The sequence below is a fragment of the Apostichopus japonicus genome, chromosome 3 (genome assembly GCF_037975245.1).
Source record: "Apostichopus japonicus isolate 1M-3 chromosome 3, ASM3797524v1, whole genome shotgun sequence".
NCBI lineage: Eukaryota > Metazoa > Echinodermata > Holothuroidea > Aspidochirotida > Stichopodidae > Apostichopus > Apostichopus japonicus.
In genome coordinates, this window is record NC_092563.1 from 18,692,305 (window position 1) to 18,711,925 (window position 19,621).

At 39.3% G+C, this 19,621-nt stretch overlaps 1 protein-coding gene and 1 long non-coding RNA gene across 5 annotated transcripts in view; both read right to left on the minus strand.

Moving 5' to 3' along the window:
- Positions 1 to 19,621, minus strand: part of LOC139965340 (uncharacterized) — a 146,409-nt gene that overhangs the window by 10,463 nt on the left and 116,325 nt on the right. The gene's annotated exons all lie outside the window — the stretch shown is intronic.
- LOC139965318 (2-Hydroxyacid oxidase 1-like) lies at positions 884 to 18,028 on the minus strand. 4 transcript variants are annotated; one of them, XM_071967555.1, is made up of 9 exons: positions 17,989 to 18,028; positions 11,879 to 12,060; positions 10,701 to 10,852; positions 8,655 to 8,928; positions 7,092 to 7,276; positions 5,762 to 5,853; positions 4,889 to 5,050; positions 4,443 to 4,512; positions 884 to 3,990 (listed from the first exon to the last, which is right to left on the minus strand). In XM_071967555.1, the coding sequence occupies exons 2-9, from the start codon at positions 12,019 to 12,021 to the stop codon at positions 3,917 to 3,919; spliced, it is 1,152 nt and encodes a 383-aa protein (XP_071823656.1). In that variant the 5' UTR covers positions 12,022 to 12,060; positions 17,989 to 18,028; the 3' UTR covers positions 884 to 3,916. The 4 variants fall into 4 exon arrangements, with proteins under 4 accessions (XP_071823656.1, XP_071823654.1, XP_071823657.1 ...); XM_071967553.1 differs by lacking the exon at positions 17,989 to 18,028 and adding an exon at positions 17,831 to 17,972; XM_071967556.1 differs by lacking the exon at positions 17,989 to 18,028 and adding an exon at positions 17,801 to 17,947.

The window sequence follows — 19,621 nt, forward strand, 5'->3', positions numbered from 1 at the left end:
TGAATTTTATACATTTTGTTGGTACGTAACGGCAGTGTGTAACGATGTAGCGGAATTTAACGCAATCGAAAATATTCTTATTTTCTTCAATCGAAATTTTGGCGAAGATAGAAGTTATGTAACCGATATCAAACATGGATAGGCTGACAGAAGAGATATTGCTCTTTTTCGGGATGTTTGTCGCACCATCTAACAATCTCTATAACTAAAGATAAATCATTTTAAACATGTCATTAGTGGTACGGAACTGTACCTTAAATTTGATTTACAAACAATTATTGAGTGCCAGCGCACCTTTACCGTTACTTATTGTCCGCTAGTTAATAGATGGCGCTCTTCGCTTTTTTCCCTTTTGTCTGCTCTTATTGTCCGCTACTAATGTCCGCTACCTTCAGGCAGGTACGTATAGGCACAATTCTTTGCAAGTAAAGTCGCACGATTAAGCTGAAACCTTAATAACCTCGTTCGCTATTCTTCAATTTATCAGATTTGAAAGAATATTTTCTCACCAACAAATAAAAAAAAACTATCACTTTACTGTAATCTCCAAACCATTTAACTTCACTTGTTTTGTATATAGCAATTTCTTTCATTTTATCCTTTTTTATATATATATTTTTTTATAACGTGTTATAATGTACACATGACCAATTTTCCTGATTATATCTAATGTCAGAACCCGCAGCAAAGGTGGAATCGTTCCGTTGACGAACTGTTGATGATAACGTAACCAAAGTTAATCATATGGAACGCCAACCGTTTGCAAACAACTAAAAGTATGTCGGAGTAAAAGTATCTTTCAATAAATAAAAAAATAAATAAAAAAATGCATAAACACTAGTAGATTTTTACGGTATTTCATACCACACCGTTGATTCTTTTATCCATTGTCAAAATTTATCTGTGAATTATGAAACAAGTCAAATGGCATTTTATGGTATACGTTCAAACAGAGGCGGCAGATTCGGACGGGCACAAGGGGGGGGGGGGGAGACCTACCACTTCCAGTTTTGAGAAGACCCTCACCAGTGTCCCTTCACATAAATAAGAAGTGTTCTTTGTTAGAGAAATTCAAAAGATAGTAACATTGTAACAAAATAATGTATATATAATTAAAACGTCCCTTTGTTGAAAAACAAAACATTCAAATACTTTAATGTGGCTCCGGAATGGACATAACAGAGGCGTATCCAGGATTTTCTAATCCAGGGGCGCGAATTACTATCTAAGCGGAGCGCCACCATCGGTTGGCGCGAAGCGTACAAGAAAATTTCTGGTTTTCAAACCCCCAGATCACCGGAAATGACACATCTCGGGCTTGAAAATGACCAACCAGATGTATACACTTTTGGCCTGAGAACCAAGTATTTCCCAATAGTTTTTTCCCCTTCATAACCTTTTTGAAGATTATCACCAGGCACACATCATGTTCGACATCATCGTATATGTCCTATGGATCATTGCTTTTGTCTGTACGTAACGGCCCACAATACCCGTCAGCCCCACTTTTCAAGGTTTTAAGTCCATTATTTGTTCAGAATTTGAAAATTCAGATTTCTCGTGAATAAACTCACTTCAAAACATACCCATAATGTTGAAAAAATGTCATCTATGGACAACCAATATAGAAAAACCTCTTTCAACCCCTAACAGACCGGTCAAAATTACACGAGTAGAAGGAAGTATGATGAAGAATGTTGGTAAGGAAATTTTCGAAAATTCAGACACAGTTAATTTATTGCTGTACAAATATTAAACCCTCTTATAACGGCTTTTATAAAACTTGGTTGAAGGAAATGAAAAAATACCAGATATTTCCGAAACCGAACACTACACACATAGGCATAGGAGGCGGGAGGCTCCTACTGAAAGAAAAATAAATTGCTAAAGGAAATGAATAGTTTAAAAAATATCTCCTTGATAATTAAAATAAAGTTCTAAGCTTGGCCGACTAATTCGCCATTACTAATGTAAAAGAGAATTTGACATAATTGGACCACCGTGCTTTTTCTCCATCTACATAAGACATTTCGTTGTTTACATTAGCATCCCGCGGTATACTGCGCAATTTCCACGGACCGTATGGTACACGATAGCATGCGATGTAATAGCCGATGCTAGCTTATATGATATTGACATTAACATGTTGAAACGCGAGCGGAGCGCGCAAACAAATTTAGGTTATATTTTTCGGGCAATACGTTACAGACCCCCAAACCAAATTGGGTTCCTGACTACACACATCGACAGTTTTGAGGCTGTTCATCCTGGAACCGCCATTGTCATGCTCACTGATATAATGTGATATCTGCTGTTTGCTTTACAAATTCGAACAGGCGCGTAGCGAATAATTTGCCAAGGGAGGGGCGAAGCCTGTAGGCAAACTATCTCAGCGTAGCGCCACCTTCAGTTGGCGCGAAGCGTACAAGAAAATTTTGGCCGAAAATGCCTCCGAGATCGCTGGAAATGACACTTCCCAGGCCTTGTAAGTTGCATCTAAGCATTTTCTATTTTGAAATTACTAGCGATATCATAAAAAAAAATATGCTCGGGGGGGGGGCGGTCGCCCCCTTCCCGAAATGCGTCCTGTTCCCCGACGACTCGGTCGAGTTCGAGACCAGCCACAGTTGGTTTCATAGCACAATACACACATACACACACATGTTATGATAGACCATATATAGTATATATATAGATACATTAGTGAGAGAGGAAAAATTGGAAACGTCAAAAATGGAGTTGTCGGTGTAAGGGGTAGGGTGAGGCAAAACCTCGATCCGTCACTGGCTACCCGGCCATGTGTATATAATAGGGATCAGCGCTGTAATTATGACTGTTCCTCTTTCTCTTCCCGGTGTCTTGGCGTTTTTCTTATGCTCCCTCCTTTTCTCCTTTTTCTCTCCTTCTTCTTTTCTTTTCCCTTCCTTCCTCTCCTCCTCCTCTTTCTCCCCCCTCTTTTTTCCCTTTCTCTTCTCTTTTTCTCTCTCCTCTTTTTCTTACCCGGGGGGCGCGCGCCCCCAACACCCCCCTGGATACGCGCCTGCATAAGATCCACGTTTTGAAGCAACTCTGTGGTTTTTTCTGCTGAAATAAAAGTCATATGTCCCACTGTCCTTCGTAGTTTGAACCCCTTCTACCCACACCACCACCTCCCCCTCCTCAGACTTAATCTTCTTCAGCCGCCCATTCAAAATATGATATCGATCGAAGGAAAACTTCATATCGCTCATCATAATGATATAACTTTGTATGTCAATGAATCCCAAGTTTGTTCTATATAGGGCCACAGAGAAACATAATTTGGAAATCCAAGACAGAACCGAATCACTTGATAGAGTATCAGATTAATATTTGTGAGGCCTTCGACACATAGTTCCTTTGTCATGATTTATGTTTTATCACGTTTCCATGCTCATCTCATAGTTTAGAAAATGAAAAAAAAAAGTTAATACGATACTTTTGTTATCATTTGGTATTAGAGCGACGGTGATAATAAGATTTCTACATTGTACCGACATAGCAGTTAAAACTTACACGCAGCATTAATTTACAAACATAAATGGCAATAGGATTTCAAGACGATAGAGTGCGAATAACTCCGTCTATTCGGATAGTTATTTTTTCTGTTTTTATTATACCTATGCTTTAGCCAATAACCCAAATAAATGAGAAAAACAAAAAGTAATGCTACCCGTGTGAATTAATACATTAATATTATATATATTTTTTATATACATTTTTAGGAACATCAGGAACCGTGATCTGCCAATTGAACAGATCGAGCGAGGGGTTGTTTCTGCTTATAGCTGTGTTGTTGTTCTCTTTAATTGTCCCATCTTGCGACTCGTACATATCACAAGCTAGAATCAATAAAATACGGTAGCCAGTAAATCCTGATGTTGTCCCCCAGTACTGATCATAAACTACAGTTCAAGTAATCACTTTCCTTTTGGATAAATTGTTTTGAAATATCTGATATACTTGAGCAACCTGTAGTAAAGATAGAGAGAGAGAGAAAGTGTAACGAAAATCAAAGTGAAAGAAGGTAATGTAGGTGTTAAAGGTAATGTACATGTGGCTGGAAAGCCTCAATATGACACTTTTAGACTGTGATGTGATGACGAAACCAATTTATCTATCGATGTCTATTTTTATGGCGCGTTTGCATATTTTATTCTTCACAAAAAAATGCCCCTCCCCCACTTTGAAAAGTTGGAGGGGTGGAGCAGGAGCCTACGTCTCGGTGGAAGTGAAGCTTAGGTAACTCACCACATATAGTCATACATAATTGAAGTATACCTTGCATCACCACCACAATCAAATTTAGCATAGCGTAGGTAACTCACCACATAGGGTCATACACAATCGGAGTTAGCATAGCGTAGGTAACTCACCACATAGGGTCATACACAATCAAAGTTAGCATAGCGTAGGTAACTCACCACATAGGGTCATACACAATCGGAGTTCCTTGGCAAGAATACCAAGAACATCATACACGCCATCTGCTCCCTGTAAAGAACACAAATACGTTACTAAATCAATAACTTCCCCACAACAATACAAGTGTATATATTACATTGGTCTTATATCTTATAATATATTATATTTATTACACTATTAAAGTATTACTTACTGGTTTCCAACCTCTGGATATACAATCAGTGCCCACAGGCTCGGCTTCGAATCCAGGTGGAGGCTGGAAGTTTATTCACTGTTCTGGATTTCCAACTCATTACAATTTCAAGAATACTATATATACCAATATATATTTTAAATGTGTGTGTGTATAGTGTTTGTTTCTGTATGTACACATATTCCTTCATAGCCTATATGATATTACATTTTACGACATCCAAATCGACCCCATTGTTGTTTAATGCCTTACATTAACTGACAATCCCCACAAGACTGGTCTACCGATGAAAACAGCTCTCGCTCCCAACGCCAACGCTTTGAATACGTCATTTCCGGTCCTAAATCCTGAATCGATATAAACTTCTGCCTGAGTTCCTTTGACGGCATCGACAACTTCTGAGAGCACATCAAGCTGAGGAAATATCGAAATAGCCAATCGTTTACTCCGCCAAATAATTGTTATTTGTATATATACGACACGTTATACACAAACATGTACGTTGCTAGGGTCTTGTGATTTGGAGGGGGGGGGGGTGGTAGAATACTAATATTCGAACTAGAATCATAACTTTCCAACTGGGTGGATTCGTAAGGTGGAGGGGGGGGGGGGGGGGCGAGGCCATACTGCAAGTTCGAAATTTTCAGCAGCATAACACGAGTGGGTTGTCATTCTTTGTACCTTAAATATGCTATACCGGGTACTTAAGTAATATGCTAAGTTATGTTGAGTTATTAGTATCATGAAATTGTTTCGTGATAAAGAAGAGCATTGGAGGAAATGTTTTGATTTTTTTTTCGGTGAACACAATTGGTTTTAGCCGGACAAACAATATTTACTCTAATCTGCCAGTTATCGTTCCATCCAACCCCCTCCCGTTCCTACGTGCCCTCCCAACACTCCGAGGCATAGTCATGAAACATGATTAATTAAAACATTCAACGACAATGAAAAAATAATCAACAACATTAATTCGCCAAATGAGTCTTTGTAAAAACCCCATCAAATCACAGCTACGTTGTTCAGTAATGTAATATAAGGTACATTGCTTCGAAAGCTGTCTTTTCGTTTTTCTATACCGTTGCAGTATAACACTTATGTCGCATAACTGGTACTGCTACATACCGTAGCAGGGACGGAATCTAACTGTCGCCCTCCATGGTTCGATACCCATACAGCATCTGCACCATTGTCTACCGCCTCACGTGCAGCTTTACCTGTTAAAATGAGAATTACAACCCCATATCACATACATTTAAGGACGGGCTTGTAAGATTTCAATCAAGGCAAAACATTATGTTTGCTAATTACCCCCCCCCCCTCCCTCCGTTGGGTATTTCGTCGTGCCCTAGTACGAAATGCTTTGGATTATGTTGAACAGCAAATGCTTTGGTATGTGTGTCTTTAAAGTGTATTTGTACAGAAATGGGATGGTGAGGCAGCGGAAGGGGGGGGGGGTGGTAGGCTCTTTCGAGTTAGAAAGGGGTATTTGACCAGATCTTTAAGTAATAAGACGGTGAACTTCTTTTAATAGTCCTCCTTACTTCATTCATGTCACTATGTGATCCTCCAGGAGTTATCACTTACTGCTGTTTTCTAAATGTTTTTAAAAAACATTTTTTTCTGATTCCTCTGCAAAGATGCTTCCTTTGGTCAAAAAATTATCAGTTTGTTAAGCTGAAACGTCATTAATCGCGTTGTATTCTGTTATTAAATCAAAACTTCAATGGAAGTTGAATGAATTGAAAATAAAAGGAGTTAATATGTTAAGTCCCTGTTTGAATGCAATGTGATTCTTTCAACCAAATAAAACAGGAACGACTTATATTTAACATTTCGTTGAGAGTGCACAATGAATCTTTTAAACGATATGAATGTATTTGAGATCCTCCTGCAATTGGCAGGAACTCGCGAAGAAGCCTTCATTGGTTTATCAAAGCCGCAACTGACCGAAGTCAGTCTCTTAGATTCATATTTTAACGTCCATGATTATGAATTGACAATTGTCAACAACTCTGTAACTGGACGACATACGTCAATCTTGGAATGACTCGAACTCGGGACCTTATGATTGAAAGGCACCGCGGCGTTAACCACTGAGCTAACACTCTTATCTTACACTCTTATCTCAGTGTTTATATCGTTGAAATAAGTCAAAGAAGAAGAAGCAAACCAGCGATATGCACATCAGGATGTTAATAAGTTGGACAAATTAAAAAGTTATTTTCCAGAGGAATGAAAACAAAAGCCTTTAAAATCTCACGAATAAGGAAAACAATTCTATTTATTTCCATTATTATATACCCAAGCTGCAGTCTCATGAATAAGAAAAGCATTATATTTGTTTTCCATTACTCTATGTCCAAGCTGCAAACATACGACTGCGAGTCTATATATAGCCTAGTCCCCAGTACATCAAGAATGCGAGCATCATAGAACAGAATGATAAACTTACCCGTTAGAATCCCTTTAACGATGACTTTCATATTGGGAACGACAGATTTCACCCATCGGATGACACCAATATCCATAGGGGTGTCACGGATGCCTTGTCGTACCATATATTTGGTCAAACCAAGTGGTCCTTCTTTGTATGCTCTGTAAGATTCCTCATCTTCTTCAAAAATATAATTCACCATTCTGGTAAAATGATAAAATAAAATAAAAATCTCATTTTGTATTATTGGGCTTTTTATGATATTATGATCTATAGATCACTTTACACCACAATGGTACAATAATAGCGATCCGTTTGATACCACCTATACAGAATTCATCGTTTAAAAAAATATATATTTCACATGATATTGCTTTCTTGGAAAAACAGAATTATTACATATTACACATTTGCGAAATACGAATAACTTTTTGAAAAAGTTTTGTTCAAAGGATACGATATACATTTTAATGCCTCTATCCTGAATTGGGCTATCCGAATAGGGTTATCCGAATTGGGTTATCCGAATTGGGCTATCCGAATAGGGTTATCCGAATTGGGTTATCCGAATTGGGTTTCCAAATTGGGTTTCCAAATTGGGTTGTCCGAATAGGGTTATCCGAATAGGGTTATCCGAATTGGGTTATCCGAATTGGGTTATCCGAATTGGGTTATCCGAATTGGGTTATCCGAATTGGGTTATCCGAATTGGGTTATCCGAATTGGGTTATCCGAATTGGGTTATCCGAATTGGGTTATCCGAATTGGGTTATCCGAATTGGGTTATCCGAATTGGGTTATCCGAATAGGGTTATCCGAATTGGGTTATCCGAATTGGGTTTCCAAATTGGGTTATCCGAATTGGGTTATCCGAATTGGGTTATCCAAAAAAGGTTATCCGAATTGGGTTATCCGAATTGGGTTATCCGAATTGGGTTATCCGAATTGGGCTATCCGAATAGGGTTATCCGAATTGGGTTTCCAAATTGGGTTTCCAAATTGGGTTATCCGAATTGGGTTATCCGAAATAGGGTTATCCGAATTGGGTTATCCGAATTGGGTTTCCAAATTGGGTTGTCCGAATTGGATTATCCGAATTGGGTTATCCAAAAAAGGTTATCCGAATTGGGTTATCCGTATGATGAAGTTTGGATACATCGAACTTCAGTGATACTATGAGGGCATTATATATTTTTCATGAAATACTGTGTACTGTATTCTAGGTCCTTGCTGTACTGTATATATATATGGTCTATAACAAAAATCGTTACCAAACACAAATCTGGTTCGTTTATACGTCGTATATGGTCGTTGACCTAAACTATCAACTCCATTCAACTTTTTGTTATACATTGTTAGCAGGCGCGGATCAAGGGCCGCGGATGAGGGGGTGGGTGAACCTTCCCTTCCCCTTATCCCAACCCCCTTTCACAGATTTTTAAATCGGAGTGTGTAACTAACAAGTTATAGGAAAACTTTCTATTTTCAATATTAAGCCTTACATATAACGCAGGCAAAAATTCCACGAAAAGGTAAAAGAAAAAGAAAAAAATGAAAAGAAAAAAAGGTGAATGAACTTACTGGTTTTCTTCTTTCGATAACAGTGTCATCAGGAATTCACTATCTTTAAGGGGTAGAGTCCTATGTTGTGGTCTAACTACGCTGTCTACAGTTATGACTATGGCCTTGAATCCGGAAGCCTCGGCCTCTTGCATCGCCAGTCTCATCAAGTTATTGTTCTTCAAGATGTAGGTTTGCTTGAGAAATAACCCATCAGGGTAGGTTGATGACAACGTGCGCATGTGCGTGGTGGATGAAGAGCTGAGGGTCATCGCGGTGCCATATTGTGACGCAGCTACAAGTATGCATGTGAGGAAGAAATGAAATTCCTTTCTTATTCGTATCATGGTATTGATTTGGGAAGATAGGAAGAGATGGTGAGATAACGAGATATCAATATGTTTTGAAAGATGCTGATATTGCGAAACGGGGACGATGTTGACAAGGTGAGAGGTGGAAAATGTTGAAATGGCGAGATAGAATGCAGGCATAAACAAAAATGAAGTTCATTTTGAGACGGTGTAATGGCATCGATATTGCGAGATCGATAGAGAGATGTTGACATGGCGAGATAGAAATATGTTTCGAGAAAGAAATATGTTGAGTTGACATCGCAAAAGGGACAGCTATTGATATAGTTTAGAGGCAGAAAGATGGTGAAATGTCAAGACGGAAAGATGTTGATATGTATGTTGAGATAAAAAGATGCTGACGTGACGATATCGAAAATATGTTGACCTATAACGCGACAAAATGATTTTGACATTGCCATACAGGCAAATACGTAGAAATATCAGTTCTTGGCATTGTAAGATGGGTGGAGATGGGACGAGATGGGATGTTGACATGGTCGGAGATAAAACTATGTTATAAGACGAAAAAATGTTGACATGCATTGAGATAGAAAGATGTTGTCGCGACAAGATAGAAACATGTCGACATCACAAACCAGACATGTAGACGTTGACATGGTGAGAATGAAAAATGTTGACATGAGAGAGAAATGTTGACATGGTGAGAAAGAAACATTTTGACATGGTGAGAAAGAAACGTGTTGACATGGTGAGAAAGAAGCATGTTGTCATGGTGAGAAAGAAGCATGTTGACATGGTGAGAAAGAAACATGTTGACATGGTGAGAAAGAAACATGTTGACATGGTGAGAAAGAAGCATGTTGTCATGGTGAGAAAGAAGCATGTTGACATGGTGAGAAAGAAACATGTTGACATGGTGAGAAAGAAGCATGTTGTCATGGTGAGAAAGAAACATGTTGACATGGTGAGAAAGAAGCATGTTGTCATGGTGAGAAAGAAGCATGTTGACATGGTGAGAAAGAATCATGTTGACATGGTGAGAAAGAAGCATGTTGACATGGTGAGAAAGAAACATGTTGACATGGTGAGAAAGAAGCATGTTGACATGGTGAGAAAGAAACATGTTGACATGGTGAGAAAGAAGCATGTTGTCATGGTGAGAATGAAGCATGTTGACATGGTGAGAAAGAACATGTTGACATGGTGAGAAAGAAGCATGTTGTCATGGTGAGAGAGATACCTGTTGACATGGTGAGAAAGAAGCATGTTGTCATGGTGAGAAAGAAACATGTTGACATGGTGAGAAAGAAACATGTTGCCATGGTGAGAAAGAAGCATGTTGACATGGTGAGAAAGATGCATGTTGACATGGTGATGGGAGAGAAATGTTAACATGGTGAGAAAGAAACGTGTTGACGTGGTGAGAAAGAAGCATGTTGACATGGTGAAAGAGAGGTATGTTGGCACAGCGGTACATGAAGATGTTGCACTACAAAAAGATGTTAGCATGGCAAGACAAACCTTGCGCACAGGACAGTCGCTAGAAAGTTGTCGTCATGAAAACAGTAAAAGATGCCGTATTAAAAAGCGATGGCGGCGTGAAAGCTGTTGAAGCAATGATATTGATTTATTGAGATATAGATGTTGCGAGATAAAATATATTTACAGGACAACTTGCAAGATGATGAATGGTTGTATAAAAAACTTTGATATCATGACATGATGTTTTCATTTGAAAGCGAAGAACTGTTACCTTTTGCTGTTTCGAGTTCCGCGTTTGGATGAGCAAATATATGTAAAGCAGTCGGTGCAATGCAAAATGGAGATTTTATACGGTGACCAAGAATGGAGGTTGAAATATCTACATCTGCTATACCTCGTAACACCCTCGGTCTTAATCTGTATCTGAAATTAATTTAAACAAATAAAAAAACAAACAGATAAACAAAACATATTACAAAAGAGTGGGATCGTAGAGTGGCCACAAGTGAGAAGGTTGGGAAGGACAAGAAATATGTGCTACTTGGTGTAACCTTCCGTCCCCAACCGCCCACCCTCAACTCCCAACACCCAAGTCCAATTGTATTATATAAGAAATGAAAACACAAGATTCGTTCGACTTGTAGTCCTGTATATAATCATGTAAACAAGTTTGACTCCGCATATTTCGACCCCCCAAAAAAATCGGTAAATAGTTTCTTCCACCGAAGGCGGTAAGACTGATATTTATTGTTGTTGTTGTTGTATATTTTGTAGTTTATCTTTTATCAAAGACCTTGAACACTGTAGACAATCGTTTCAAATGGTTGCTAAGAAACAGCTTGAAGTCTGCTGTATTTGGAACTCTTTAAATATATTCTGTCAGTCAATTACCATCCAGGTTGTTTGTGACACGAGGTCAAATCGCAGCGAACGGAGTGAAAACATAAGTTTTAGCACACACGTTAGCTACATAATTGTGCCTAAACATTGCGAATCGGTGTGTTCCTGATTATGAAGAAAACTAACGCTTACAGGGCAAAAACTCTAAGTGGAAATTAACGATTACACAGGGGCTGACTAATGAACCATTGGAACCCCATGACCCACATTTTGCATACAGAGTGAAGGAAAGTGACGATCGGCGTGGAAAACGTTTTGGACAGGTTCAGGTTCACACTTTCAGTTTCAATGAACACTAGTCATTGTTTTCACTACAGCAACATGACGTAATACAAAATGGACAAGGAGTGACCGTGTGTGCTACATAGAGAGTACGCAGTATTATGACTAAATACTGTTTTGTTCATCGAAACGTTGAATTACCTCTTAGTTATGTTGACAAAACGAGTATAATTCGTAATAAAATGAGAAGTTTAGGCCTAACATGATTTCTGCATTAAAATATATTCTAAAATCCCGGTTAAAGATGAATATATGTCGAAAACCAACCTTTCGAATACCCGTCGGTTATCCTGGTAAGTTTCCATTCCCCCACTTGCAGTGGAATAATAAACCCAGGCATGCGGATGTAAGGACCGCTCAGCTTCTATTTTGTAGTCTGCTATATCAGTTGCCTTAAAAGTGGTTGCCATTTTGTGACCTTATACGGCGGAATATGTACATAGGCTACCCTGTGAAAATGATAAATACAAACAGCAACTAAGATGCAAATTTAAGATGAAAGAACAAGGATATCTGTCAACAATTGAAAGCGGCAATACTTATCGCTGGAGCATTTGAGTGTGTTGCGGAATCCAAAGCAAAACGCGCGCTCCCAGTTTTCCACGTTCCCGCTGATACGCAACATGCGTCCTTATTAAGCCACTCCACAGTATCTGAACTTGGTATTGTGAAAATCATCAACGCTGGCTGTGATGAAGTGAGTACACAGTCCCACCCGGCAAAGATCGACCAAAGCAAACTCACTACCAGCGAACTCGCCCCGCGAAAATACTCGACAATATCCGACAATTTGCAAAGTAATCGGAAAGCTAAAGGATTATAAGTTCAAGTTGCACATAGACGACACTGTTGCAGCCGTTGCGCAACCCTCCGTCGTATCCCTTTCTACGTTCGGAAGAGTGTGGAGAAAGAGCTCAACATCCTAGAGGAGAACAATGGCATTGAAAAAATACACAGTCCATACTTCTTGGATTTTCCCAATTGTCGTTGCACACAAAGCCAACAACCCTGACAGAGGAAGACTTTGTGTTGACATGCGCGCAACAAACAAAGATATCAGACGCGAACGTTATATCACGCCAACGGTAGACGACCGCATTCACAAGATCAATGGTGCCACAGCCTTCTCCAAACTCGACCTCACTGCTGAATATCACCAAATCTAGCTAGACGAAGCGTCCAGATTTATCACGACCTTTCTTCGCATGTTGGTTTAAGACGATAGAAACGTCTGAATTTCCTAATTTTTTCAGCAGCCGAAATATTCCAAAATATGATTCAACAAGTTCTACACGGTATTACTGGCGTAATCAATTTTAGCGACGACATACTTGTTTACGGAGCGTCCCAAAGCGACCAAGACAAAGTTTTAGAAGCCCTGTTTAAACGTATAAGTGAATACAACCTTACTATCAACAAGGACAAGTGTACCTTTCACAAGCATACTTTGAAGTGTTTTCTCGGCAAGGCATTTGTGCAGACCCAAGGAAAATAGCGTCCGTACAGAATACATCTCCGCCTAAGAACGTGACAAATGCACGCAGCTTTCTCGACATAGTAAACTATACTGTTCCCGGTTTATTCCAGATTTGTGAACACTCGCCCAATCAATAAGCCAGCTTACCCAAAGGTACAAAGATTCCAAATGGTCATGGACAGAGCGATACCAAGCAGCATTCGAGCAACTGAAAGCTCACCTAACAAGAAACAAAGTCTTAATGTCTTATTTCGTCCACAGAAAGCAATCCGAGCTAGTTGAAGATGCCATTCCTGTTGTATTTAGCTCAATCATATCACAGAAGGGAAATGACGCCGAATCACAAAGCGTTATCGCAATCGTTAGTCGCACCCTAACTCCTGTAGAACAACGCTACTCGCAGACAGAACTTGAAGGTCTCGCAATTGTATGGGGATGCATGTGAACATTTCCGATTGTATCTTTTAGGATCACATTTCACGTCAATCACCGATGAGAAACCGTTGATGTTAAAGACGCGCTAGCGTACAAGAAACCGGCGGCGCTATTTGTCACTCACCGAAAAAGTTTTGTGCCAGTCACAAAAACCCGGATGTTAATAAAAGTACACACGGGTTTACTACAGTACTATACCAAGTTCTGTGAAGTTACAACGCTGCGCTGTGCGTGTGTGGGGCTCAGACACCCCATAAGGTTGAATAACCCTATGTCCAAACCCCCAGCGAGGATTGAAAGATGGGCGTTACGACTAGAATCATATCACTTCACGACTCAGTACAAGCCAGGAACAAGCTACCCTGCTGATTATTTGTCACGTCACCCGTACCACAACGACACAGCAGGCAACGAACATAAACTGATTCGCGAAGCAGAACAGTACGTTGGCTACGTTTCTGCTAACGCCACACCTATAGCAATGTCATTGACAGACATCATCGACAAATCAAAGAATGACGCAACAATTTCTGCGGTTATTGACGCCATCAACAACGATAACTGGCATACTACAATAGATACATATGACGACACTGTTGACAAACCAGCACTCAGGTCATTCCATACCATCCGTGATGAACTGACCGTTACGAATGACAACACTCTCCTACGAGGGACACGACTCGTTATTCCCAGTGCCCTTCAGAAACAAAGCCCTCAATCTGTCCCATGAAGGACACCAAGGTATTGTTAAAAACAAAGAAACTAGTCAGAGAAAAGTTATGGTTCCCTTGAATCGACCGACTGGTTGAAAACCTGGTAGGAAAGTGCCTTGCTTGCCATGCAACACTGACTATTCTCTTACAGAACCTCTCCACATGTCCCAACTACCCTACGAACCATGGACTAAATTAGGGATCGACTTTTGTGGACCATTCCTGTCAAGTGACTACTCATTGGTGGTTACTGATGAATACTCTAGATTCCCCGAAATTGATCATTAAATCCCTGCAAACCAAACCGTCATTACCAAAAACAAAATACTAGCAACCCATGGTATTCCAGTCGAAATTAAATCCGACAATGGTCCCCCTTTTAATTTTTAAGGAATTCAGTGACTAGTCACAACACATGGGATTTCACCATCGCAAAATAACACCCCTCTGGCCAAAAGCCAATGCCGAAACTGACAGAATCATGAAGACATATGAAAAAGGTAAGCCATGGAAACAAGAATTGTACTAATTTCTTAGAAATTACAAAGTGACCCCTCATATCACCACAAACAAATCATCGGCAGAACCTTTATTTGGTCGTAAAATGCGGACCAAGCTGCCCCAAGTTGAAAGCCCTTCCCCAATTGACCAGTCTCTCCAAAACAGAGATGATCAAGCCAAGCCAAGAAATGAAATTAAGATCTGACAAGAAATCACATGTAAAAACCTCCCATATCAAAGTTGGTGATCAGGTTTTGCTACGTCAAAGAAAACGTAACAAGTTTTCAGCCCCTTTTCATAGCAACTCCTCCAACTCGGAGTACCTGCTCCCAAACGTTACATCTTCGTTTACATGGTGGCGCTTGTTCTTTTGTTCTGAGCACACGTTCGTTTCGCGTGAGCGTTCGTTTTGATTTCGTGTGAATGGTTTTTTGCTTACAATACTTCCTCGTTTTTATGGTGGCGCTTGATCTTTTTGTTCTGACAAGTGGATCATTTTTGACTTCACGGTGCTCCTGGTTTATCCTTCGGTTGTATGTGTTTGATATGTTTCGCTACATGATTGTCTTTTTTAAACAGTTCTATGTTACAAATGTTTTGCGACTGACCGTATCGTATACATATGATGGTTTTCAGTGCAATTCCTTGGTGTACGTACAGATTCCTTCTATTCAATTTGTTGCAATTGATTCCCTTCATTATTTTTATTTCTCTTTTTAAGTATGCCTTTTGTTTGCATTTGCATGTTTACATTGGCATTTACATAATATTTGTTTCATTTTGCATATTTCTTCTTTTTCATTTTTCTTTCTTGTTTATTTGTTTCAGCGTTGTATTTTGTGCCCAAACGGCCGCCCATATAATTATACGTGAACATTGTGTACGTTATACGCACAGAACATACGGCACGAATGAAACTTTTTGACCTACGACTTTCTTTACGTTTCTGCTAAGAACTTACCGAACTATTTTGATTTAAACACAGTGACTTGACACCATAAAGGATAACGAAGGCAGAGATCAAAGGAGCACCACAGGCTGATAATATAGTTACTGATAGTCAGGATCTTGCAGATCAACAAATATTTTGTGTCGGTTTTTACAAGGGAAGATATGAGTAGTTTTCCAGATATTCGGGGGGGGGGGGGGGGAGTGATAATCCTAAACTGGATACGGTCTTATTTTCGGATCAGGTTGTCTTAAAGGACCTGCTTCGTCTAAATATGTCTAAAGCTTCTGGACCTGATGCAATCCATCTGTAATTGTTGAAGTCTTTTGCAACCCATTTGTGCGTTCCACTCTCATTGGTTTTTAGTAAATTTATGAATGAAGGTTATATGTTCCTAAGGACTGAAGATGTGCTAATATTTCCCCCTATTTTCAAGAAGGGTGATAAGTCTAAGCCCTGTAATTATAGGCCCGTTAGTCTCACTAGTGTTGTTTGTAAGGTCATAGTAGTTGTACCAGAGGTCATTGTCTTAAACTCCAAAAGTCACAAAGTAGTATTAATATTTGGTATAATACTAACTTTCTTTCAAATAGGGTTATGAATGAGTGGAACGGTTTGCCTGAGAATGTTGTACTTGCAAGTAGTGTGAATGGGTTTAAGAATGCTTTGGACAAGCACTTTAAGCATTGTAATCGGGTCTCAGTGTTTGTGTCTTCAGTTTTTTTTTCTCTCTCCTATAGGGTCCTTGATGAGGACTTGAGTGTTCCTCCTGATCCCTTTTTACTACAACACTAACTAAACTAAGCAAAGACAATCTATAGTATTCAGTAACCTAGAAAGTCTCTAATATTCGATATTTAAGTTAAGCGCTTCCTGTTTGACTGAATACGCTCGCTTTGAAAATTGGCTCCTAAGGCCTCACCACAATGCACAGTAAGACGCCCTTGATTACGCAATACGCCTGAAATTCCATATTGATGACGTCAGGGAGGACGAACTCAATCGAGCAGTAGCGCTTTCTCCGTACAAACGTTTTTTTTTTTAGTCTTCCTCCTTACTCTTTTATGTTTTATTGCCTTGCGAGCACTGTAGTTTACTGTTAAGGATTAATAAAGTTATTCTTATACTCTTACTCCTCCACTTTCAGACTAGTGTTCCCCACCCCATTAATTTATCCCACCATCATGTGAACAAAAACTTCACAAGTAAGAGCACATGAGTATTGTGGCCCTCCTTGAATTATTGGTGCCTCTCCTTAAATTGTTGGTGCCCCTCCAACTCGGGGTACCTGCTCACCAGAGGCTCAAGCAATTCTGTAAAGCCGTAATCAAATCAGCGTGGTGAACAACATAGACAGCTCATAGACGGGAACATGCCTAGGGTTATGATTTTTTCTTCAACAAGTAATAGAACAATTTTGTAAGCAGCGGCTTAATAGCCATGAGTTGTAATTCAGTTCTACTAGTTTATATATTTTCCACAAAATTCGAGCTATCAGGTGCATCCAGTGTTTCTTTATATGAAAATGAAAGAAATGTTCACGATAAGATCAGGATTTCATCGAATCCTCGTTACTATAACCATGGAGGTAAAAACTGTTTTTACCTCCATGCTATAACGTAGGCACCCTTTGCACGAGTCATTGTTTTGAGTGTATCAACATGGCGCGAGCGATCTTCAAATGGCTGCAAAGCGTACTGTTGTCAACAGGTGTGATAGGCCTCTATAACTATACGTGTAAATGTCTGTGAGCTGTACTCGGCAGTATACATCAATGGATATATTTAGAGGCACACACAGCCAATTAATTTTTTCCAGATGTTATAACTTGACGTGCATGGATGCACAGAATACAAAAGCTACTGCGATGTATGCATTAACTGTGAGTAGCTCTCGCTAATTCCCTCAAAGAATATACTGCAAAAGCGACTTTTACATACGTAATTGGTGTTGTATACTTTGGGTAGTGTTGGGGCGCTGACCAGTGACCGTGATTCGTTCAGTTCAAACAATGACAAGAGTCATTTGGTAAAAAAATCCAAATAATTGAAGTTTGCTAACAATATTAAAGATACACGATTACCCATTGATGAACTTCGAATGTCACTTACCTCGTATGACCGTCTCTATGTATAACCTACCTGTTATAGATGTAAACTGCCAGTTAACTTCCACAGAGAATCCTGTAAGGTCACTGTGTTAGGCCTACTAGAGATAAACGTGCAGAGGTGCAGTTTTATAACCCGAAGTATCCTTACGTCCTTACTTTACGAAAGAGAAAAAGAAAAGAATAATTCACCGTTGACAATCAAGGTTTTCTGTCGTTAAACCGTCACGCCTCGCACGTGTACAGTGACCTAGGTGTTTGACTGCATTTAATCAATTTGCCATATTCTTTAACTAAGTGATCCTTCTCAAGTCTGTGACCTTGACCTCAAACCATTTCACTGGTGTCTGAAAAGTTATAATTATACTACACTCCCAAAGAGACAATTAAGGCCGTGTCAATAAGGTCAATCAGTCCAACGGACAAATGACCGCAGGTATTGTACGGCTACTATAGTTTACACAACAATAAAGGACCTGTTGAGCAGAACTCAACACAAACAGTTGGTCTGTACGTAAGGGGGTATGGTCACGCATATATATATATATATATATATATATATATATATATATATATATATATATATATATACTATAGGTTACACAACAATAATGAAGGCCTGTTGAACATAACTCAACATGAACAGTTGGTCTGTCCGTAAGGGTCACGCAAACACAATATGCCCTATACAGACAAATGACCGATAGGATTAAGTTCTTCTTTTCTTATAAACTTCTTCTAAATTCTTCATTAATAGGTTCTTACAAGAAGTATTCTAAACATTCCGCATAGGCCACTAGAACATAGAAAAAGTTCGAAAAGATAGAATCTTTATACAAATATAATTAAGTTTCCATTGTAACCACATATTGACATCGAAAATATGCCTAAAAGTCATATCATTATATGGCCCTGCGTGAATGAGTAAGGATGAGAAGGGGGGGGGGGGGCTGTGTAATGAGGCTACAGTGTGTATTCTTATTAGCACTGCAGATAAGCAGAGATGAAATAAAAAAAATGCATAACCCTGATGTCAGAATATTAATTTAATGTATTAATATCAATTCAAAATGAAATTAAGATTGTAACACAACTCTTTCTGCCCATTTGATTATTCCTTTCTAATGAAACTACACCGAAGACTCACTTTGCCACAGTGGTGTGCTCAAAGGACATCTCTATCTCCCACCCTCCGCCCCTTCCATCGTCATTCGGGGAAATGGTAACTGTAAGATAAAGGTTCGACAGAGAGAAGGTCATGCGGCTATAGTCCGTGGTCCAGGGTCAAGGAGGGTCCAGAGGGAAACAACGATTTAAAGAATAGCCGTCGTTTTCATAATACGCACGTACAAAAGGGACAATGAGGTCCGTTGAGGCCATTGCCAGTCCCAGGACCCGACGCCAATAAAGTTTATTTTTTAATTTCTTAAGCTTTCTCAATGCTCTGTAGCGTGTATGAGTTGATCACCCCAGGAATGATAGACCGAGTGAGTTTTACTACATTTTCAAATATAACAGTTAGATACTTACCTTTGGCAGTCTCAAGATCGCCTTTGTGATTTAATAATCGATGCCAAGCTTAAAGTGCAACACAAATGAATATTTCGTAGCAACGAATTATAAGAAGATTTAGATAATAGTCGTATGCCTACTATTCATTTAGAACACACCAAGAGCATGACACGGTGCGCAATGGAGGACTATCGCAAAATAATTCATAGCAACGAATTAATAATTTGTAGCAACGAATTATTTGCGCAAAACTATTTGGAAACCAGTTGGATATTATTTATATAGCATGACCCTGATGGTCTTTCGTATAAAA

Excerpts from the sequence above, each read along its gene's own strand:
- LOC139965318 (XM_071967555.1), bottom strand. The coding sequence starts at position 12,021 with ATGGCAACCACTTTTAAGGCAACTGATATAGCAGACTACAAAATAGAA. Across the intron at positions 8,929-10,700 it reads GGAACTCGAAACAGCAAAAG|CTGCGTCACAATATGGCACC; the intron begins GTAACAGTTCTT and ends GCATACTTGTAG. Across the intron at positions 4,513-4,888 it reads TGTGGGGATTGTCAGTTAAT|GGAGCAGATGGCGTGTATGA; the intron begins GTAAGGCATTAA and ends TGTTCTTTACAG.